At 38.8% G+C, this 25,081-nt stretch overlaps 1 protein-coding gene across 1 annotated transcript in view; it reads right to left on the minus strand.

Moving 5' to 3' along the window:
* The window catches only part of FARSB (phenylalanyl-tRNA synthetase subunit beta), a 61,190-nt gene that overhangs the window by 591 nt on the left and 35,518 nt on the right, over positions 1-25,081 (minus strand). The window contains exon 16 of the mRNA XM_010948854.3: positions 20,856-21,011. Within this exon, the coding sequence (XP_010947156.2) occupies positions 20,856-21,011 (156 nt within the window). The remainder of the gene's footprint in view (positions 1-20,855; positions 21,012-25,081) is intronic.

Consider the following 25,081-nt stretch of genomic DNA (forward strand, 5'->3'; position numbering starts at 1 on the left):
GCAGGGTACAGAAAAGGAGGCTGAAGGAGCAGAGCTGGGAGAAGGCTGGGGGACATGTGCAGACGTGGAGCTGTTCTAAGCAGGACAAAGGGAAAGTGAAATGTGAAACCAATGACTCTGCCTGGGAAAAACCTGTTCTGAAACCAGTTTTTCCACAGTAATACTTGCTGGATAAAAAGAGTACACTGAATTCATGTACTGGTCAAAACAGCACTCTTTTCTACCTCATCACACAGAGAAACACAAGCTGAGCTGTCCTCGGCAGGCGCAGGCCTTGAACCAGAGTGTTGGAAAGAACTTTCTAAGCAGTTTTGATGTATCTTACTGTCAACCTGCAGCCAAGGCCAGCCCCCAAACAAGTCTGGGTTGAGCCCTGATTTACTCACGACAGGCAGAAAGCTCCCTCTTCATCTGGGTGCTGACGCAGGGATATGGCTTACTAACCCAGTGTCAGTTCTTCAGGTTTAAACAGCTAGAAACAAGCAAACAGACAAACGTATAGGCCCACCGTACAGCCACTCCATTTACCAGTGCCGCAGGGATTCATCAAGGCTCCAAACTCTATTGAAGTTAAAACAAACGCTGACTCATTTCTCTCACCACCAACTTGCAAAGGGATCAGGCCCACAGCTCATGACTGATTCAACTCAAACATTTACCGGCATGAACTACAAAAAACCAGCAGAGCTGGGCCACAAGCCTGCAGCCCGCTTTTCAAAGAGAGTGCGTTATTTACGAAAGAGCAAACTGCTGAGTCTCTACTGATGGCTCCAAGGGCAGCATAATGAAGAGACGCAGAACTGGGGAAGGGGCGGGGGGCGGTGGGACACAGACACAGGACGATCACCCACATTTCCCCATCAGCACAGAAGGATGTTCGTGCTCCTAAAAAACATTTTTAACTGCCATTCTTAAATAACCCCAAAGCAACCAGGTTGAAATATCAGGCAGTCTGTTTCTCACAGCTCCCCCAAACTAAACAATCCTGCTTCACTGTCTATTAAAGCAAGAATTTCGACAAACTGGATTTGAAGTTCATAATTATTTGGCTATGTGCCCAAATCTGCACCTGCAGAGAAGGACTAAACAACATAATACAGAAAGCGACTTCATTGATAATACAGAGCCTTAGCAAGACATGAATATTGCTAAATCTGACAAAGATGGCACATTTTAATTCTGTCAAAATAAAAACCTAACTTAAAGGACAAGACCACCCTCCTCCCCCATCAAATAAATCTTCAGATGGTAAGTCTGTAAAAGTGCTGGTGGTAAATAAGCAACATAACCAAGAATCACAGAGCTGGAAAGGCCGCCCGAAAGGCACTCACTCATCACCCCGGCACCCCTTATACAGAATACGCCTGAATAAGCTGCACAGCCTGAAAAAGACGCCGGCCTATTTTTAAAGGCCATTTGGAGAGGGAGTTTTCAAGACCTTCCCTGATTACCCTGGTATGTTTAAGACTCCTCACTGCACCAAAATCCTTGCTTTTTATCTATCTGCAAATTCCAATTTGACTGGATTCATTTTAACTGAAGCATAAAACCAGACTATTTTAGAATCTAATCCAGATGTGCTAGTTCTGACAATGTTAGCAAAATAAAGCCTAAGAGATAAGACCTTAGAATTTTTACTTCATAAAACAACTTTTTGAATCAGCACTTTTCTAGCAAAATTCAGTTACGTTTTTTTCCAGTTAGTGAGCACGATAATGCCAGCTGTACTCTCTCCAGAAATTTGTACCAAACTTTGCTTAAGCTCACTAACTGGTTAAATACTTGGTCAAACAAAACCATTCCTATCACTAAATACAATTTTCCTTCTTTCCAACAACAACAACAACAACAACAACAACAACAACAACAAAAAAAACCCTGAAATTCATATTATGCACTATTTAAAACATATCCAAGTATGGGACTATTCTAAACAATACAAATAGCAAAAGCTCTCAGCCCAGCACACGGACCCATCCCAGTCACTGCAGAGCATCTTAAACTGCCCCTGGGTCACAGGCCTACCCAGCTGAGGAGCTGCATGCCAGTGCAGCAGACACCAAAGGGTCCTCTCATCCAACGCTAATCCCCACCCCCACCCACAGGTAAAAATTAAGCTCAAGAATGGGATTTCTGCATAAATTCTGTTTTGCTGAAAACCACACATTTTAACCTGTGGTGACAATTTTCACTTTTCTTGCCATTTTTCATTTTTTCAGTTCTAACAAGGTTTTAAGATTTTCTGATTGACACACTGTTACGTTAGAGCAAGGCTGAAGGCCTCTTCTTCAGACATAAATTGAGAGGCATATAAAAGTGTCTTCAAGTTTGTACAGGGTACAGAGAGTACCTCAAAACTGTACCACTTGGCTGATGTTGTACGTGAACCAGAAGTACTGAAAGAAAATTTTCAATTACTAGAACATAAGCATTTCTTAATGCTTTTTTAAAATCTTTATGGTTCAAACCAAATCTTGCAGGCAGAAGTGAATGGCTTCAAAGAAGAGCAGACAAGAGAGAACTGCTTCACTAACAAAGCAAAGGGAACAGACCCCACCTCAGGCAGCAATTAGGTCTGAGTTCAAAGATGAGAGCACCCCCCCATCAGCAGGAGGGGAGCTGAGCACCGCAGGGCCACCACAAAGCCACCGCAAAGCTCTGGGACCAGGACGAGGCAACTTAAATCAGAGTCCTTCCAAAAGTAAAGGAGTCAGATCTGCACGGAACCTAAATATAGGCCTAGACTTAGGGAAAATCAGACCTGGATGGTAGTCCGAGGCTACTTTTATCTCATTAGCAAACAAACAAAAATATATTTCTGGGGAAAGAGCAGTCTGCAGTGTCTAAAATCATAAAGCTGCCAATTCAAGGGAAATCATGCTGCCATGTGAATGAGAATTCTAAACTCCAAATTCTACAAAATATCTTCTTTTTCTTTTAACCATGTGTTTAAGTCTAAATAGAGTTCCTGGTTTACTGTTGCACCAAGGTGCATAAATTCTACAATTTTCAGCCTGCACCCCAAATGCTCTCCAGCAAAAAGCCTCTCAGCCACACTTTGCCACCCAGTTCCTCTCACCAATTAAACCCTCAGCTTTGCTGGTATCCATCACAGCAAAATGGCTTCCAACGGAAGACAGATTTGGGGAAAATAGTGTTTTCTGTTGAAATGCATGTGGAAACCCAGACAAAAGAAACATCAGTTCAGCACAAATAAGAATTTAATTTCCAAAACTTAGTGGGGTGTAAGTAAGTCCCTTAATTAAAGCTTTTGTAGCATCTCTTCGAGGGCTATAATTGTCTCTCTGTGCTCAAACGGCAGGACCACTTTGAGGACCTTGGGGGCAATTCTTGGGCCAGTAATCCAGCACAGCACCCAGTCTTCAGCACATTTTCTGGCTAATTGACCTTCAAAGAGTTTGTGAGCTCCCTCCCTTGCTGGTTGCCAAACACCTTTCACAGTTTCTTTTTGCCCCAGTCTTTCTCTTGGAGTAATATTATAGGCCCAAAGTTTGGACAAGCTTTACACATAGTCACTCCTGTAATTTTGTGAAGCATCGGAAGTAGAAGCTTAAGGCGCTAACTGAGCAGACCCCTTATCTAAAAGCTCTGCGGTGCTATCAAGCACGAGGCTCTTAAGTCCTTAGTCTCAAACCCGCTGCCACTGGCTGTTTGCAACAAATTCATTTGATACTGTACTTAACCCATCTCTAAACATCACCTACTCGTACAATTTTACTTTTCCCTTTCTTTGTATTACTGATACATGCTTTGGGGTTGTACCTGCCTGCAATCTGGTACTTTATCACTCAAATTTTCCACAATAAAAAGAATAAAATTAAAAGGACGGTGGGGAACACTGAGAAAGTAATGTCCGTATATCACATACGTCACAGCAAATAAGAGAAGCCATCATCATGAGCTTTAATAATAACAACACACAAGTCCCCAAATTCAGGGATGAAACACAAAACACAGAATTATATAGCTTAGTAAGCCACTGGGCCAACTGAATGTGCTTTAAATCTGTTCTAAATGACTGATTATGTAATATGGGGTGGGAGGAAGGAATAATCACTTAACAGGCTGACTCTAGGGCTGACACCTACCCAAACCCTGCCTTCCTCCCCCAAGTCCCTAATTCTAATACAATTACATACATAAAATAATTAATTCCGCAGTCCCATATCCCATCCTAGGAAATCACACGAAGGGAAAAAAAATCAAAAACAAAAATCCAGTGTCTGTTCTGGAGTGAAACTGACAGAGCAGGTGACAGGAAGAGGAGGTGGGGCTGGGACCATAATTCCCCACCCAGGACTCTCTCCTGCTTTCCGACCACTTTCTGACATAGCAGTTTCTAACTAAGCTGCCAGCACATTAATCTCATTTTCCTTTTCTAAATAATGTTAATTTAAAGGGAAAAAAAGACAAAATATAGGGCTTAAAAAAAAAAAAAAAGGCCAACTGACCACAGACTTAACATGTGAGCAACGTATTGTTCTTAAGGGTCGCTGCTCTCAAAGCTTTAAACCAGGAGTTTTTTGAGTGCATCAGTGGAATGAGGGAGCACCCAAGGGGGAAACAGGCACAATGTGGGTAAGGCGTTAACCTATAAAAAGAAAAGCGTTTAGGAATACGAGGAGGAAAGACTGGCCTAACTACTGAGATATAAACACACACCTTTTTTCCAGATCTTGGTACACTCTCGGTTGGAAGAAAAGTTCTCTGCAAAGATCATTTAATCTGTAAGTGGAGACTGAATAATTTCCAACTGGTAATATAAAACACCCATTTTGCCCCAGATGTATACAAGTCTTCACCTTACATCTGAAGTGAAATATTTATGGCACCTAAAGTCTTTAAAGAGAGGGGACCTAATCCCTTGAGTTGAATGGCTGTCTTTCATCCTTTTCTGAAGATCAAAAGAAAGGAAACCCCCTTACACAACTTGACAGCGCTAATCCCAACACACCTGCAGGCACCGTTAACCCTCAGAGCCAAGGCAACTGGGCCAGGGGAGAGCCGGGCCCGCTCACCCCACAGCATGGAGCTCGGAGGGGAGCCTGCGCCCACAGTGACGTTCTACAGGGACGGTACGACAAAATCTGTCCTGCAAATAAGGACTGGATCCTGTCGGACTTCGTTCTTAAAAAGCAATCTGCAAAGCCCAGACTACCTAGCTTCTAACTAATGGAGAAATGTCATCCTTTTATAATAGATCACCACAATTGCCTTATGACTAAATATTTAGAATGATAGCTCCAAAAATTTTGTTTTACTTTGTATATGGAAATTTATCATTTATTTCCATGGCTATCACTTTTTGACACTTGTTAAGATCTGTTTTATTTTATTTATATTTTATTTTTTTGTTAAGTTGACCTGTAACATTAGTTAGTTCCAGGAGCACAACACAGTGATTCAACATCTCTGCATGATCACCACTCTGAAGGTCTATTTCAAAATCTAATCTTAACTATGTGTCTCTCATACACACACACTCATATTACAAAACCTGAAGAAGGTAACGAATGTTAGGAGAACTTAAATGTGATACATTTAATTGCAATTTTAAATGCATCTCAAATTAACTTGTATAAAACCAAAAGATTTTTAACTCCAGGTTAAAAAGTGCCCTCACTGGGGGAGGGAATATATAGCTCAGTGGTAGAGCGCATGCCTAGCATGCGTGAGGTCCTGGATTCAATCCCCAGTACCTCCATGAAAGATAGATAGATAGATAGATAGATAGATAGATAGATAGATAGATAGATAGATAGAAAGATAGACCTAATTACCTCCCCCTCCAAAAATAAAGTGACAATTTGAAAAATAAAAGAGTGCCCTCACTGTCTACCTATTGGCTTGTTTTAAAAACTCCTATTCCAAAATAATGCCACCATCCTACATGTGTCTGGCACTTGAGTCATTTCCCCCCAAATGTTCACATTTCTTAAATGTCCATAGGACACATATAGAATAACAGGTTCAACAATAAAAGGTATGGATCATCCTGCCTTCCTGGGCCAGGAAGATGGTTCTTTCCTCATCTTTCACCAGATAAAAACCTGGTAAGGAACAATTTCTCCAACCAAATGTGTGCAACTTATTACTTTCTCTACCATTACAGTGAAATAACAAAAACAACAGTAAAGAGACTATTCTAGGGTTAACTGAGTATATGAGATTATATCTGTAACTTCACAATTATAGTAGTTAACCTATTCAACTGAGACCTTTGGCCAACATGGAATAAACATAACTTCAAACATGTAATTATGATAGATGTGCTGTAGTTTCAGAATTCAATTTCAGCTGACAAGCAGAGCGTGGGGAAAACAATGAAGAGAATGAGATTGTGAAAACAAAGTACCCTGCCCTCTACTTACTCATCTCCTTCCATCACTAGTAAAGGCAGTGACCTGGTCCCAGTGCAGCCCTGGCCAAGCCCCTGAGGACAGGCAAGTTACAGATGGGAAAGTGAAGCACAAGGAGATTAGGGGACTTGCCCAAGGCAAGCAACAGTATAGCCCAGAGAGTGGGGACGGCCCCTGAAGTGGCACCTCTGAGCGTGTGGCCCTGAGGCACAGAAGGCCTGCAGGACAGTGTTTTCAAACTTTGGGTCAAGCTCTCCATTTCATGTTTGCAAAATTCTTCTGATTTAGAATTAAATAAATAAACAAAACTTGAAGAAGAAGAAAAAAAAGGACTGGCAACCTCTAACCTTAGGACATAACTAGGTATGCTCTGCAATATTATTAACACAACACAAACAAAACCTAGAACTTTCCAGGGAAAACAGAACTACATTTCTAGAAGTCCCATATAATGCAGGCTTCCTTAAAGAGTAAGTTCCAGATTCCTGAAACAAGGCTGGAATAATCTGAGAAGATAAATGAGCCCCACCGTGACACTATCTAAAAAGGTGAAGAAAATGTTGCTATGTTAGACCCTGCAGCAGAGGCTGATTCTGAAGCATTTAAACTCCTGCAGAATCTTAAAACTGGAAATGACCTTGGAGGCGATCTTGCCCATGCCTTTATTTTCGATGAGGAAAACGTATAACAAAGAGGTTGAGAAAACCGTACAGCCAGGTAACAGCAGAGCTAAGAACCCAGTTCCTTTCTGGACCTCAGTCAATGACTTACCCAGTGCTGATTATCTGGTTTTTGTTTGCTTATTTTCTCGGTGGAGGTAATTAGGTTTATCTATTTTTTTGATGGAGGTACTGGAGATCACACCTGGGACCTCGTGCATGCAGCACACACTCTGCCACTGAGCTCCACCCCTCCCCTCCAATGCTGATTTTCTTAAGGGCAGACCTAATGTCTAACCCGAGGGTCCTCAGGGGAGGGATCATCCATTCCAAAATGCCTTCCCAAATTCTTACATCTGCCTCTCCCAACAACTCTGTGGTACACAGGACAGATATGACCATTCCCCATGTTACAGATGAAGACATTTCCAGCACAAAGGGATTAAGTCCTAAATCACACCGACCTCAGCAACAGAAGCGCCGACGCAACACAGTTACTGTGACCACACCACAGCCGATCATGCCTCCCAGGGCTCAACAAAGTGCATTCTTTCTATCATTTTAACTAGACTCTGTACCATCTTAACATCTGCCTTTTCAATTTCGTTTATATTCACATGTTTTACCACATTCCATCACATTTATATGTCATACTTTGCACGTTGTTCTTCTAAGTATTTTATGTTAAAGTCGATTCCAATTATCCGCTACTACAAACAGGGCTTCTGTAACATGTATGTTACTTTTTGCTCTTTCTTGGTTCCCTCCCTTTGTCTAAGGTAGTACCACACAAATAAAACAATGCGAATCATCGTACAGCTCATTATATATCAAAGCATTAGACAAAGGACTTCAAGCAATGGTAGTATCAAACTTAATACAAGATTATACTGACCTCGTTTTGTACAACACTGATTTTGAAAAAGTCTTCCCTTGCACAGTACCAACTACTTACTACCTTTTTTTCAGTTCCATTGGTGAGGAAAAGAATGCTTCAAAGCAGCCCAGGAAAATAATTCCAAAAGGGGATGTCTGTTCAGAGAACACAATTCACAAACAAGCTAAGAGCCTTTAGGGATTAAGAGAATGAGCAGAAACCTTTCTCTTCTGGAATGTGAGTACCAAAGTATAGTGGCTGCAGTAATGTTGATAAAATATTTAACAGCTACTGGTGAATATTAGACACATCAAAACAGGTCTCACGGTACAAACAGGAAGTTCTGGAGACACTGAGAGCAAGGCATTTTATCTGGTATTTCTGCTCAAGTGTTTACTCTTCACGGGCTTCAACATCAGAAGAAATAAAAATATTCTAACTACAGTCACACGGTTTATTGTTTAAAAGAAGGCAAGTAAGTAACCACTGCCTCTTCACTAATATTTTGGGCCATGTTGCTGTTCCTCATGTTTCTTCTCTCACCTCTTCCTAAATATGCTCTTTCCACACAGTAAGGGTGTGTGTGGCTATCAACCAGGTGTGGTTTCAGAAAGAGGGTAGGTTTTTCTATTCCACTAAATTTGCCCCGTCCTTTCTAATGTTAATACCTGACCTTTTCCAAAAGGGAGCAAATTTTTTTCCTTTCATAATGAAAAAGGCTAAAAATTAAAGCATTTCTTAAATTCACACTAATAGTATCAACTGAAACTGAAGTCAGATCCTTCCCTGAAAAGAAAATATTTTTAAAAGAGCAGAAGGGGAACAATGAGAGAACCGGGTCCTGGAGGCGGGGGAGTGGAGAAGGAACAGTAAGACCCAAGGCTGCGTGGTGCGGAGGGCGGGGTCTGCTGCCAGCCTCGCGTGTGGCCTGTTTGGCCTTGAAGAACCCTCAGCAGGAAGATGAGGTTCCTCAGCTACAACCCAGTGAGCCGGCAGGTGCTCCGAGGTTTTTCCATGAGGGGACAGGTTGTCCAAGTCACCCATGTGACTACCAGCATTTATTCTCAAGCAGGTTGCGGCTAGGCCATGGCTACTGAACATTAATATAAAGCAAAATAACTCATCAAGATCAAAACCACAATTGAGACCTCAAGGAAGCTGGCTTTTCATTTCCACAGAAGTATTGGGAATGCTTTAAATGAATGTCAATCTGTGGGATTCCTGTAATGATGTAATACAGGGAAGGCTAATTTAAGATAAAAACCAGAAAGGAATCTCTGCAAAGGCAGCGTAACACAGAGAGGAGAAGAAATGTGCTGGCAGATGAGAGACACTCTGGAGAAGACAGGTATCTAATGGATGTCTGATTAACGTCCCACTTCCCCACTGCCCCAAAGTCCACAGTAAAATACGCATTACTAATATTTAAACAAAGCAGACTCTTAATTAATATTTTTTTAAAAAGCAGTGCAAACATTAGTTATCAAAGGCCTCTACAGTCTTGCTTGTTAAAAAGAAATACTGGGAAAATGTTGATCAAAAAGTGATTTTAACAGCCTTCTAATTTCCTAGATAAATCATAATAGAGGGTCAGCTATTAGCTACCAAGCAGTGAGAATCACTAAATCAAACTTTGTTTTTGGTTCCATTAAGCAAGGAGGGACTTTGGTTCTGTTGAGCAAAACAGAGACTGAAAAATGTTGGAATCCAAGTGGAATTACTCTGAATGGATAAATAATAGAAGCAAAGTTAGACAGAAAAAAAAAAAAAGTTGGTCCCAAATACACCACTCTAAACAAAGCCCTTGGATGGGAAACCTGGTCACTAAATTGCTAACTGCTCTGAAAGGAACAAGGGACCGGCAGCTGTTCGTGCTCCAGTGTCCACGGGACCTCACACAGAGGCCTCTACTTCTGTATCTCATGTATTCTGCAAACTGCTATTAAAAAGCCAACATATAAATAGACCATCAGCTAAGTATTTTATAAACTCCCTAGTCATGGCATAAAATCTTTTCTTTTGGAATCTGTCAGGATCCTGTACATCATACATATACATATGATTAAGGCCTCATCTCTAATCATCACTTTACTGACAGATACAGTGACTTTATCTTAATGTTGGAAAGAACTGCTAACGGACTTAGAAGAGCTGGACTATTGGGGAGACTATGGCGCTAACTCTGATATATACCTGCAGAATTCTCAAAATATTTCTCAAGAGAATTATTAAACAATAGAAGCCTTCTTTTCTTGAAAAAAGAGGCTATAGCAAACTGGATCTTTAAAACTCTATGGATCTGTGAACTCTGCCCTGAATTGGAACAGTTTTTTATTCCAATTCTCAGCCAGTCTCAAATATCCCCATGTTTCCTCTTGGACCTGTTCACTTTGACCAAAGGAAGTACTTTTAAAAATCATTTAATCTTTTAGAGATGTCAAAGAGTATAAGATTTTTAGATCTCTTCTATTCCCTCATGGATTTCAAAAAGCATTTACCATAAGACAAGGTAAATCTAAGGAGTTAAGTAATACCACTAAAAAAAAAGTCATAGCAACATGTACCAAAAAATCTACAAGGCATATGGAAAAAGGTAAAACTTGATCTATTCCTCATAGGTACTCAGGATAAATTACAAACAGGGAAGAGACTTAAATGAAAAGAAAATAAAAATCTAAGCATCAGAGGAAGCATGGTGCATTCCTCCCTAGTCACAGAGTGGGAGAAACTTTCCAAGCTATGACTCAAAATCCAGCAGCAATAAGGAAAGATTAATAAATTTTACCATATAAATTTTTTTAAAATCTACATGACAAAAACATAATTAAAAAGTCAAAAGATAATTTATTAAAATTAGTTTGCTATATATCATAAAAATTTAATATTCCTGATATGTAACAAGATTCTAAAATAGAGAAAATGAAGATCGAAAAACCTAAAAAATAAGCAAGACATATGAACAAGCAGTTCACAGAAAAGGAAATAAAAATGTCCTGTAAACATGAAAATATGTTTGCTTGCTCATAATTAAGGGAGATCCAACTAAAACCACAGTAGACACCACTTCCCACCTGAAAGACTGGCAAAAATTAGAAGTCGGATGACCTAGTCTGCGAATGAGGTTCTGGAGAAAGAGGTCCTCTCATCTGTTGCTGTTGGGTTTGTACAATGTTAGAACCATGAGTCCTACGGAAAGGTGTTTGGTAGTATGTAGCAAAAGCATGAAGTTACCCTTAGTCCCAGTAATCCCACACTTCTAGGGATCTGTCTCAAAGACACACAGGTTAAAAAAAAAAAAAAAGTAACATATATCCAAGACTATTCATTGTAGCATTATCTGTGGTAGCAAAAGATTGGAAATAGCCCAAACATCCATCGATAGGGATTGAATTAATTAAAGTGTACTCCGTACTATGCAGTACTCTGCAGATGGAGGCCTCTATATGCTGCCACAGAATGACCTCTATTGTCAACTGGTAAGTAAAAAAAAAAACAAGGTACAGAACAGTGTGTTAAGTATCAACTCTCCAGCTGAGAAAGTGGAGACTATAAACACACACGCATACAAGCTTATACTTAAAAAACTGCACAAGGATAACTGAAAACTAGTAAGATCATGACCTATGGAGACAGGCAGGTAACAGTGTGAGGAAACAGACATGGAAGCTGAAATTCTCTGAATGTACTTTATTTTGTACAATATGTTCTGACTACAAAAAGAACTGAAGATAAAGCTTAAACTGTTTCAATAATCATATCGTACTTACACTGATAGTATTCTGAAACAAAGAGCAAACAAATAAGTAATTATGTAAATTCATTAGGAACCAAGATTTTCAGTGTAAAGAAAACAAGCTATAAATATATAGCCAAACATATTAAGTAAAAACCCTCTAATCCTAAATATAAATTGGAAATATCCATATGAACTCAATGTTTTTCCTTAAAAAAAAGTAAATAAATAAATAAAAAGGTTTTCCCCAGTTCTACATACTAAAAAGTCCTAGAAACAGTGACTCGCTCAGTAGCAATGTGCCACCTTAGCACCTAGATTGTGATCTAAATTTGATTTCTCCGTAAAAGGAACCAAAATCACTTGGAAATATAGCTGATTCTGGGTCCAAGGCAGAAACGGTAGAAGATGAGCCTAGAAATGTATTTCCTACATTATCACCTGCTTCCAAAAAACCATTTTCTCCCCTTCATTTTAACAGAAACCTCCCTACTGACAAAGGCTTCTCAAGACTTAAAAACCTTCCCCTTCTCCTACAGAACAACCCAGCCCTAAAGGGGCTAAGGAAGGCAGAAAGCCTCACCCCCAGGGGCAGCATGGGTGTCAGAGCCAACAGGGGTGGGAAGGGCATGCACAGGTGAGAGAGGGGCAGGCCTCTGAGTCTGACAGTGAGTGAAGAGCAGGGCAAACAGGGGACAAGAAGGAGTTTAGTAACAAACCGGAGCAACAATCCAGCAAGTGAACAAATTATGAGTAACGGGAATCAGGTTTCTCACTTGGAAAAATGAGGTACAAATATGGAAACAGAGAAAACTATAGTGAACCCTAAGGTGTTGGAATGGAATGGCATGGAGGTGTTGCTGTGGATTTATGGTCTGCAAAAAATATACACAGAAGCAAATTAGTGTTTATATATGTGTGTGTGCACACCTAGAATCCTAAATTTTGGCTTTTAGACATCATTCCCCACTAAAAGGAACCAGAATGGAGAAATAGGACAATGGAAAGTTCAAGATAAGCCTGTAATATCTTCTTGTGTCCAAAGCAAAAGAGTGCTAATAATTATAAAGAATAATAGGAACATGTTACAGGGACACAGAAGTCAATTTGAAGAGACTCCCACTGACAAAAGTGAGGACAATATGAGCATCAGAATAAAAAATAGATTAAAATACATTGAATAAAATCAGAAATGAGTCCACACTGAGATAAATAAAAAGACTGATTAAGAACAGAACATTTACATAATTTCAAAGTTCTTCCCCATAAAATGTTTACTAAATATAATGGAGGAAGGAATAACTTGACAGTAAAGAAGCCTAGCAGACACCATCTTAATCAACCGATTAATTGAACATTATCAGTTATGAGACAAATGGAAATAGTGTGTCGTTGACAGGCTGCATTGAGAAGACAGCATTACTTCTGTAACGTTCCTCCAAAGATGCCGAACTGGAATCTAATGGTAAGAAAACATCAGACAACCCAAAGTTGACGGACACACTACGAAATAACTGACCTACAACTGTCAAAGTTGTCAGGGTCAGGAAAGCCAAAGAAAGGCTATTCTAGAACTCCCCAGAAGAAGACTTTTGAGACGCAACAGCTAAAAGTGACAAGTGCTTCTTTGATATAAGGGATAACTGATAAAACTTGCACAGGGTAGAGGATTAGATGGTGGTTAACATTAACACGAATGATATTTTCCTGGTTTTGATGATTATATTTTGGTTATGCAGGACACTGTCCTTGTTTATAAGGAATACACACTCATGTATTAAGGGGTACGGGTTGGCAATTTACTCTCAAATAGTTCATCAAAAAGCTTTCTGTATGGTACTTTAAATTTTTAATAAGCTTGTAACTGTTTCAAAATTTTAATAAGTTAATACAATGGAGTTTAAGTTATAGGAGTTTCTCCCTTTAATTCTTAAAAAAAAAAAAAAGCTAACAAATGTTGCCTTAGTCCTATACCTTGAAAGAAAAGGAAATACAAAATACGAATACTTCAAGGGGAAAAGGACATTTTGCAGATAGGTAAATTCAATAAACTTATTTGCTTAAACACATCTGCTTCAAAAGAAATGAGAGTGGCTATCTGTTTTAAATTACTCACATTTACTCTCTTAAGAACTGATTCTTTTTCAGGCTACTCCAAAAGATAAGTTATTTCCTTCCTTAAAATCTATCCATGCACCCATCTATCTAAATACATGCACACATATAACAAACTTGTTTCCATACCACAGGATTTCCTAGTATTTTTGAAAATGTGACACCCTATCATTTATTTCATTGTGTTACCTTACCCTGACAAAGTATTAGACGTCATGTATTATTTTAAGTGACTAAGTTAACTGTGTTGAGGAATTTTAGCAACTTATAAAACTAAACTTATTAAATTTATAAGTTTAGCAATTTGTAAGACCACATCAGATTAACTTATATCATTAACTCTTCTTCAAATTACCAAAAAGAATTTAAGAAATATAAGCCAAATCATCTATGTTTTGGCTTATTTTCCCTTTTAAGTCAGTGTTAATGGAAAAGAATTACTCTTAATTTTCCAGTACCCAGAGGTGAGGGACACTGGCAAGTACTTGGTATTCCTGGGCGACTGGAACCAGAGGACACCCAACCTCTGAAATCTGACTGCTGGCTTCCAAGTAGCTGGATAGAGAGCCGCCATTTTTCACATTCACAATGTGCCAGTCCACACGATAGGACGACCTGGTATTACTAAAGCCTTGAGATACTCTTCACCAGGTCCCCTGGTGAAGAGTCTTTCATCTTTGAGAAAGAAAATCTCAAATGATAATGGCTTAATTAAGACGGGGTTTAATTTCTCTCTCATGTCAAAGTCAGAGGAAGTGCTCCAGGGAAAGGTGGCTTTATTCTGAGCGGCCAGGTACACAGCAGACCTACCTGGGGATACATTCAATAGGTTTGCCTGTTTTTCTATCCACCACTTATCCTTTTAATCCTTCTAGATTAAAGCTGAATTGACCACTTAGAGGGCTATTTAGTTTATCAAAACACATCATCCTTTAGGAATTCAGAGGAGAGTGGCTCTTAACCAAGGTATAGCAACTCATCCACATGCCAAAACCAGGGAGCTGCCAGTGTTTGACCAACATGTAAAACTGCTCCTCCCTGAGGAAAACAAACTTACACATGTAAGATCAAAACTGAGTAGTACAAATCACTCTAAAAATCCTCTCAATTTTCAGAATCTGGGCCCTTGAAAGTGGAAAGTGAACTTCTTTTGCGTCTCTCTGTATTTGAGCCAGGGCCTTTTCTGTAAAACAGTAGAAGCCGAGGTCTAGTTTGGAAAGAAGGCAAAAAAGGAGTACAATGTGGTAAATAAAAATACCTTTCTCTCTCTCTTTTTTGCCCAGCACATATTGTTAAACTGAAGTAACTCCAAAGTCTGCATTAAGTCACAGTATGCATTCTCAACGAGGGTGAAAACTGGTTCTTGGAGGGGGAGAGTGGGGAATGAAAAAATCTTGTATTACAATGGTTTGGAGCCCTCCCTACTTAACAAAACCGTACTCCTTAGCATTCAGCTCCTCTCACTGGGTTGTCCTGGGCTTCACCAGAGCAACACTGACCGGGGAAAACATAGCAAATGTATGCAAGACCAGTGCCCCCAAACCATGGAGACAGATGGCTCTGATCCTGTGACTGAAGGCTTTCTATCAAGTGCTCGATTGCGAGGTCATGTTAAGAGGTGACCTGCGTGTGCCAGGAGCTGCCATTGGCTGCTGTGTAGATGCTGTTTATGTTTGATCCTGAGAGCTTCTGTGCGTGGCTCAGGCTTTGAGAATTAGATAAAAACAGTTTCTAATTCAAAAAGTTGTTCAATTCATCATTAATTACATCAAATGCTGGAAAGAAAAAATATTGACAACATCTGACTACAGCTAATTAAAAGTTATTTTCTCTTTATTAAGAAAAGTTAAATTCACTCAAAATGACTTTTAAGACATTAATTTAATTTTTCAGTTATTTTGCTGGAAAAGTAGGTTTTGAATGATCTCTTAAAATTTTGCTTACAGTTAGTGTGCATTTACGTTAACTGCTAATTGGCCTATATAATTTGATATACTACAATTCATAAAAGTAAATAACCTTAAAAGTTATTCAGCAGATGTAAGTGAAATGTTAGTACTTTTAAAATTTTTAACTTAAAAATTTTTACTTATTCTTAACACTGAATTGAATTTTAAAGAAAAAGGTTTATACCTTTTCTTTTAATGTATAAAGCACAGCCATACATATAGTATATAATAAATATGCAGTATATTAGTGGTATTAAAATTTTACAGAGGGACAACTAGGAAAAAAATCTAAAAAGTTTCCATAAGGGAGGGATCATAAAAAGTTGACAAATGCTGTGTTACAACGAGATCTATCAGATGGGAGAGTGAGCTGATCAAGTCATCCACGTGAGACCTGGTGTGGAGCACTCACTCCAAGGCCTGAGCACTGAAATGCCAAGAAGGCACCAGAGCACACCAAAAAAACGGGGGTGGGGGTGTGGTATGAACATAAACATGAACAAAGAGAACTGTGCCTTGTAAGAGAGAGTGAAGCAAGAAAATAAACACGCAAGAACAATTCAGGACTAAGCGAATCATGTGATGACTGCTGAAGCTTTTATGAGCACTGTGGCCCCGTGTCATCCCGCTGCTTTGATGTGTGGCGGTCACTGCCGAGTGTTTAATACTGCTCTCAATAAAGCCTTCAAAGAAGGCAACAAGTTAGTAGTATTTGAAAGCTTGCCTCAAACACAAAAAGAAGAGAACCAGAGAAATAAGGACATTTTTTAAAGAGTAATGAGGTCAGGAAGCTTAAAAACTTCCAAACCTTTTGTACTTTATACTCGATGCCTTAACAGAATAATGTCTTCGCTGACAGTAACTAAACGTGGACACGCCGTACAGATCGTCCTTTCTTCCAATGTAGACGTTTTGTATAAATCAGACCATAAACAGAACAACCTTACTCCAACAAGTTGTTCAACACATATTCTTCTCATATATTTCCAAGCTCATGTTACACTAAAAACCAGTGTGAAGACCAGGGAAACATCACAATTTCACCCGTATGTTGTAGCATCTGAAATCTTTCACAGGTGTCCTGACAGAGGAAAAAGGTCATGACCTACAGGTCAAGTCAATGATCATTAGGTGTTGCTGTAACAGAAGGTATCTAAGAAACCTCTGTGGGTACATATGGTGCAGGATTAAATGTGCCTATTATTTACAAGGTTATTTTTCATTTCACCAAATGAATTCTGAACAGCATGAAAACTAGAATTGTCAAAACTAAAAGTTCCAAAACTTCTGTCTTTCCATCAAGGATCTTGTCTCAGGTTAAACTGACATTTTCTGTAGAAATGTGAATAAACAAAACTGAAATAGCAACAAATTAAAGGGGAAAAATGTACAGAGTCAAGTCAATGCAGCCAATCGCACACAAAGCCCACTACCTTCAACAAGAAGTTATTTTTGCCTCTGATTTGCCCAGGAACCACATAACTGTTCCAAACACAAAAATGTTGAGAATTTTCCTTGCCCAGAAGTGGTTTTTGAAACGGATAAATGCATCTTAACATACATAATTTAGTTTGCAACAAACCACAAAAACAGAGAGGAAGAAACCTGAAAAAAAAAAAGCACATACATATGCTGTAATAATCTGATCAAATGCCACTAAAACATTCCGAGCTGATCCCTTGTGAAGCCCTCAAAACACTCCTCATCTGCTAAAAAGTTAAAAGTTCTTTTTCCCCACTCAACAACTGCCTTTATTCTAACAGCAGTGTGACATTCTAGTTCACCCTGTGTTCTTAACTGCAAGGATGCTCAGCAAATAAAAACTATGTGAGACCAAGCGACCATGGCTTCTAACTGTGGCTGTAGTCTCGGGCCCCAGGAGTGCTTCTCAGAGGCCATGGCTGGCAGAGGGCTGCTGCCTGCACGAGAAGCAAGGTTACACTCCAATGTCAGCAGAATTCCCTGGGATCAATGTGATGATCAACTGAATGAGTTTCCAGACTTCTCTCACAACGGAAAGGGCCAAGTTTCTCAAAAAGGAATCAAGTTCTGATCCACTCAGTCCTACCTCCAAACAAAGCAGCACAAAAGGAAGCCAGTGGTGTTCATCAGAAAGGGCAGAAAGCGATTAGGTGTAACTGCCAATGAACTGACATTAGCAAGACTCTCTGGTGAGCAGACTTACCTCAATTATGACGGCAAAGCCACCAGGGACTTTTAATTATTAAAAGGTAAATCATATGCCAGAGTAATGGAAGGCAACTCAGTAATCAAGAATGGCAGGGAAAGGTAGTTCTTAATCTGTTTTAATCTGTTTCTATTTGACTTTTTTATACTATGAAGACTTTCTCTTGAAGCAGGAAAAAGATAAATGCAAAATAACAATAAATCTGAGGAAATGATGTAGCGAAACATGCGCCAGCTACCAAATTCCTATGCAGAGATTTACTTAGGAGATCCATATATGACATACATACATGAACTTCATATATATATGCATATACATTTATACATGAAATTTTAGATGAAGAATACCAGCTTTGCTGCTGACTTATTTTGACAAGCCACTTCTTTAGGTCTTGGTTTTTTTAACCATTAAAAAAAAAAAAAAGATAATCATATTTGTCATTAGATAATTAAAATGTAACAAAACATTACAATATCCTGACAGTGAAAGTAAATTCAAAAGAAAACAAGACGGCTTGTGTCCTCATACAAAATCAAACAGCACAGTAACAACTTGGCCTAAAAAACTGAACAAAAGATCTATAACCACAACATAAGTGATTATAGTTTATAAATGTATTTTCTAATTAAAAAAACAAACTCCAAAACAACAGACATCTACATATTAAACAAATTAAGTACTAAGTATTACATTGTTTTGGTGCTAAAATATATAAGGATTAGAATTATAGTATCATAGGTTTAGAATGATTTAAAAGAACTTAAAAAAAAAAAAAAGATCAACACATATGAGCTGTATCATAAAAGGTTCCAAGTGGCACAAAAGGTTCCAAGTTCTAAGTGGAACTTTTTCTAAATGCTGAGAGCTGTAGCTTCGACCTTCATAAAGTTTCTTAAATCAGTCTTCTCCTTGGTGTAGCTGAGGCCAACACTCAAGTTCTTACTCTCAACACCTTAGAATACACTGTAATACCTGTCAACCGTTCTCTGCACTGCTACTCTCCATTCCATGAAGATTAATCCCTTCAAAGTACAAATCTAATCATATCACTCGTTAAAAAAAAAAAAAAAAAAAGCAGCAGCAGCAGCTTCAATACTTTCCTGTTAATTAACTAAAATCCCTTTTTCTAGCACTCTGGATAATACATGTGGCCCCAGCTTGTTCCTCACTCTATAGTCTAATCAAACTGCACTAGGCCACATTTCCCATCAGTTTTGGCCTTGCTTCCCCCCATCTCCTCCTATTCCTTCAAAGGCCCATGTCACTTTCCAGAAACTCACTAAAACTTCCCCAGATGCCCTCAAGATGCTGCACTATCTTGCTCTTGGGAAACTTCAAGGCCCTGATCTCAGCAGCTTGCTGTAGGAGCTAGTCTGCAGTGGTCACTGTCCTGCAGATTCCTTCACAGCAGGGCCTGCGTCCTGCTTATTCTGTCTTCTTGAAGCCTGTCTCATGACTGGGAACTCAGATTCTTCTGAGAAATAAATGTCTAAGGAACTTATCGAGGCAGGAGAGTCATAATATTAAGATGTTGGTTTATCACTTAGATTAATATAAAAGTTACATATAAAAGTATCATACCCACAACAAATTACACTCCAACTGACCATGTCAGCTCTTTGCAACCTTTCAAGTAAGAAAAAAAAAATTAGATCCCATATATATGGTATAATCTGTTTCAGGGAACAGATTTTTATCCAGCTAATCTCAATACTGAAGTAAAATTTCTGAGAAAAGACTGCATAGAAGGTTAAAAAAAAAAGTGTCACATCAGCTTTCAGGTTGCCATTAACTTGGATGACCAGATCTTACAGCACGATTCTAGAAAAGTAAACTGGTGAATGAGTAAGTAAAGCCACTATAAAGGCAGGCAACTTGGCCTCAGGGAAAGCACACTGGCGGGCAGGAGCCGTGGGTTCTATGCGTGTGACTCAGTCCAACACACTTAACTTGCCCAGCCCTGGCTCCTCCAACTGTCAAACCAGGAAGCTGTACTTGATGAACTCCAAGATCCAGTGCCCACACTCCAGAATTCTGTAAGCATAACACACATCTTCACTGGATGACTGCTAATGGGAGATGGGGTAGAAAACAATTGCTCCCTGCTATAGCTAATCTCTCAATTTTATTAAAAAAAGAAAAAAGATAACCCTACAAATCTTCAACCTAAAAAGGCCCATATATTTAGGGTTATTGCATTTGCAAAGAAGTTTCCAAATTTAAAAATAAATAAATAAAACAATAATAATAATAATAAAAACAATCTCTGAAGACCAAGAAAAATAAATCTAAGAGTAAAACAGAAATATGTCCCCCTAAACCTCAGACCACTACAAGCAACTGCTAAGTAACACTTTAAAAAAATGAATGTTCTTTTAGAAATTTGAGATGCCAATACAGGTATAAAAATTCATCAGGTAAACAGTAGGAATAAAGTGGTAAAATATTTCTTTTAAGTTGCTTCTGGATCTCTTTTTTAACAAAATAAACTCAGATTCAAACTTCAGGAATATGAAAAGCAAAAATTTTCAGAGTTTCTCAGAGAACAAGAAACTGGCATTTAAGCAGTATATATACACCATTTGGTTAGCCTAACCTGCACTCTCTCTCTTCTTTTTCTTTTGCCTTAAAAGCTTCAGACAGGAGGCTTTGAGTGCTAACTCATCAGCCTCGGTCCTCCCGTCTTCCAGTTTGGATTCTGGATTCGCCAGGGTTAGCAGCGCTCAGCTGGAACAAAAGCGTATTATGCGGCACTACAAGAGCTCTGAAAAGCATTTTCTTAAAATGCCAGAGGGAAAAAGGATTTTTCTAGAAAATACTGATAATTACTTGAAATGAAGCTCTATCTCTCATCCCCCCTCCTCAAATCAAAACCAAAAAAATCTTGATCACACACAGGGCTTGGTCTCTTCATCATGGTATCACTGACTCTGGACTCAGCTGATTTGTCTTACCTTCTGATGCTTTGATCACATATCCTCCCTTCTTTTCACCAGGAGGCACATCAAGTAACTGCATGACTCTGTCCAGCAGCCCATGGATTATCTCAAACCCAGGATTCTTGTTGTAATAAACAGCACAGAGATGCCTGTAGTTTCTTGCACCTACATCTGAAAAAATAAAAGAATTGATCATAGGCTATGGTGACCATCACTTAAGAAACTGGTTTACCCCAACATAAACTCAGGCAAAGTAAACAATAAATACCAATTAGTAAACATACAGAGAAACAATCAACCTCAGAAATGCAAGATAAAATGGTTTCTCAATCATCAAATTCCCTGAGATGTTTTGATTTGGGGGAGGTATGGGAAACCCTCAATGCTGACCCAGGAACAACAAGGGCTTCACTGTGGTATGTTGGTAAAACTCTTTGTAAAGAATTTAGCAATATATATCAGAGCCTTAAAACTTCATACTTTTATTCACAATATTATCCAAAGGAAATAATCTTAAATACAAGAGATTTCATACAAAAAGATATTATTTCTACACAAGCATTATTTCCAATACTGAAAATTAGAAACAACCTAAATGGGGAAATGGCCACATAAAGTACAGCATAATCACTCACTGGAGTACTACTATGTGGCTAAAAAGCATCTTTATGAAGATTCATCCTAACAGAGCTAGAGCAAATACTTTACCAGTTAACCCCAAAAAAGGAAGCCACAAAGTTCAAAAAGAGTCAAAACTAAATTATATCATCTAAAGAATATAGATAGGTTGGAAAACTATAAAGCAAAGAAGGGAAACATTATCACAAAAGTTAGACAGCGATTGCTCTAGGTAAAGGGAAGGCAGTATGATGGGGAAGGGTCTTATAAGAAGCTTAAGATACTGGACATTCCATTTCTTAATTTGGATGGTTACACTAGTGTTGCTTTATAATCTTTTTAAACTGCCATATACACACGTCACAATTAAAACATGGGGGGAAAAGCTCAATTTATGAAGAATCACAATTATGTAGGTATAACCATGAGCCAAAGAACTCCATGTACAGGAAAAAGAATGGAAAGAAATACACCCAAAGGTTAACAGAGGTAATTTGGGGACAGAAATAATTTTTTTCGAAGTTTATGTATTTTCCCTTTTTCCTTGATTAGTATATATTTTTCCATTTTGAGAACCAGGACAAACTTACCAATCGCACTATTTTTCAAAAGAATTGCAATAATCTAAGTGGACCCTAGTGGATGACTGTAACTGGTTCACGTAAACAACAGAATACGACTCAGCACTAAGACAGACTTGACTGCTTAGATGGATCTCAAGGGCATTGTGCTGAACAAAGGAAGCCAATCATCAAAGGCTGCACACAATGTAAGTCTATACAACATTCTGAAAAAGGCAAAACTACAGAACAGAGAGCAGACAGCGGCTGCTCCGGGTTAGGTTGGGGGAAAAAATGCGACCACAATGGGACAACATGAAGGGTTTTGGGGTGACAGAATTGTTTTATATCTTGAAGTGATGGTAACAAAAATCTAAGACTGTATTAAAACTCATTTTTAAAGAAGGAAATGCATAGCATACAAACACAGGCTCGAATTCAGCGTTGACCATTTAAATTTTTAATAGGTAAATACACTTGTGGCCCTTTAATAAATTCTGGAGGAGACCACTGCTCTTCATAAACACTGAATGAAGGCTAGTTTCTTTTGCCTTTCAAATTAGGCAAAAAGAATAAACTGATGTCCATCTGGGGGAACAAACTGAAAATAAAAAACTGCTTCACATTAGCATGTATTGAGCAAAAGTTCTCCCACAGACTTATCCCCACAGCCGTAACTGACACAAGATACTGAACCCCGTTGCCTTCCACATACCCAAATAAACAAATGAGTACTTCATAAGACACTGTACTGCACTCCTAAGCACTGTAAATGTGAGCCCCTGAGTGGGGTAAAAGGAAAGGGAAACTGAGATGAACTGATTATCCACTATGCGCCAGGACTTAGTACCTCGTCTGCCTATCTATCATCTTATTTAATTCTCAAGACAATCATGGAAGGTAGGTTTTATTGTATTTAGAAAATGGATAGGGAAAAAATGACGGGGAAACAAAAGCTCAGAAAGGGTTTGCCCAAAGCCAAGCTAACTGCCTGGAGCTAATTAATTACACAGCTAATAAGTGACTTGACCAGGACTGTCTAACTCTAAAACCCATGCCCTCTCTACTATATGGTAGAAATCTCTAAATCTCTAAAGGATTTAGATGAAATCTCTAAAGGACCTAGATGAAAACAAACAATACAAAGGACAACTTATGTATGAATATATACTTACATAATATAGTCAAAGATGTGTATTCTTGAAGTGTTTCTGGTATGATAAACAGATGTTTTCATTGTCAAGAGTTTTCATATTTAAGAATTCTAGTTAAGCAATTGAAATAAATTATTTTTAGAAGTCAAATACTGTTTCTAGCCATCAATCAGTATTGTAACTCATGGAAAGCGTACTCTGAGTTAAACTTCTGACTGAACATAGAGAAATGACTGTTCTGGTCACGTAACATTTCTCAGCACCTATTATGTTCAAGGCACTCCACTCTAGGTGTCCCTAGAAGGCAGAGGTCAAAGCCAGCATAAGGCCTACAAGGACTAAACCTTCAACAATTATTTTCTGAGAAAATGAACAAAGCCTGGAAAGGAGTTAAGCATACACAGGTAACTATTAAACAAGGCCAGGACCAGACAGCGGCCACGCTCGCAGTTAGCACAAGAGCCAGCTGATGTCAGCAAGTGAGTACGGTGCCACTGGCACTCTCTACCATTTCCACACGCAAGGATAAAGAAATGCGGTATCTAGAAGCTATAATCAAAGGTGTAAGAGTAAAAATTAATATTAAAACCAGGCAGGCATAAAACCTCACTAAATCAACCACATGCATTAACTAAAATGAGGGGCCGGATTCCTCTGTAGGAACACACACACACACACATACACTCCCCCCTCCTCCCCTTTTCCATTTCCCTTTCCCCTTCTTTCCACCTCCCCTCCCCCCACCCACCCCTTGAATGGAAAAAAATGAAATGAAACAGAACTAAATTATCCCTTTCACATGACGGACTTGCTCCTGGGTATCTCTGCCATGTGGTACCCATTTGTGGGTGTCACATGCTTCCACTTTAACACAGACACGTACTGAAACTACTACTTTGTAGTTGCATTTCTGCTGTGAGGGAAGAGCCCAACAGTAATGCCGCCACTCAGAGGGCTGAGCAACACAAACTGGAAGCCCTATTTTGGTAACCTTTGCCTTGGAGTACTTCTTTCCTGATCTCCAAATTATGTAAAACTTGCCTTTCTGATAAGAGGAGCAACATCTGGTTTAAAGACTTAGAATTAAAAAAAAAAACCAAATTAAGTGATTTTGATGATCAGAATAACGAAATTACAATAAAAATACAAGACTTAAAAAAAAATATTACTCCATTCAGGAAAGGTATCAGGATGTTTACAGCACATACTTACACAACAACGACCTATATATTTTTAGATTCAATTTTGCAGTATTTTTAGGAAAGGCCACTTTATACTAAAACCACCATAAGAATTAGATTAAACTACCCATCACTTACTGGCTGGTTTTTCACATCTCTCCCAAGTGCTACCACTCCCTCTAGACTTACTTCCTCACATCTTGTTAAGATATTCCCTCTGAATTAGCTGAACTGAATTAAAAGAGAAAATAACCATATACTCAGTTCTACCCAGAATTCCTCCTTGGAGAAACTGCTAGGTATAGTAAAATTCCCATTTCCTAGTATTTTGCACCGAGGGACCATATTACATCACAGGAAGCTCACTGACTGCATGCCACAAAATAAGAACTATTTAAATTTCATGCCAAAACTAGGGTTTGCTGGAAATGCCTCAGTTCTTTATAACTCAGTTAACAGACCTCTTGTGTCATGCTATCAAACAATTCTGCTTTTTAAATGGGCCTGCCAAGTATGTCAGCCTAAATTACCAACGTCTTTCACAGACTTCAAAGTACTGCCCGGAGAGGCTGATCTAAACCACCCAAAGGAGGGGTGGCTGGCTATAATTCTGGAAGCTAAAAGAACACGCCAAATGATTTTCTAAAAGAAGAAAAATGGGGGGAAAAATGATACATGATGTCCCTTAGTAAATGACTATCACATACAATTCAAACTCTTACAATAGG

This window comes from Camelus bactrianus, chromosome 5 (genome assembly GCF_048773025.1).
Source record: "Camelus bactrianus isolate YW-2024 breed Bactrian camel chromosome 5, ASM4877302v1, whole genome shotgun sequence".
NCBI classification, from domain to species: Eukaryota; Metazoa; Chordata; class Mammalia; order Artiodactyla; family Camelidae; genus Camelus; species Camelus bactrianus.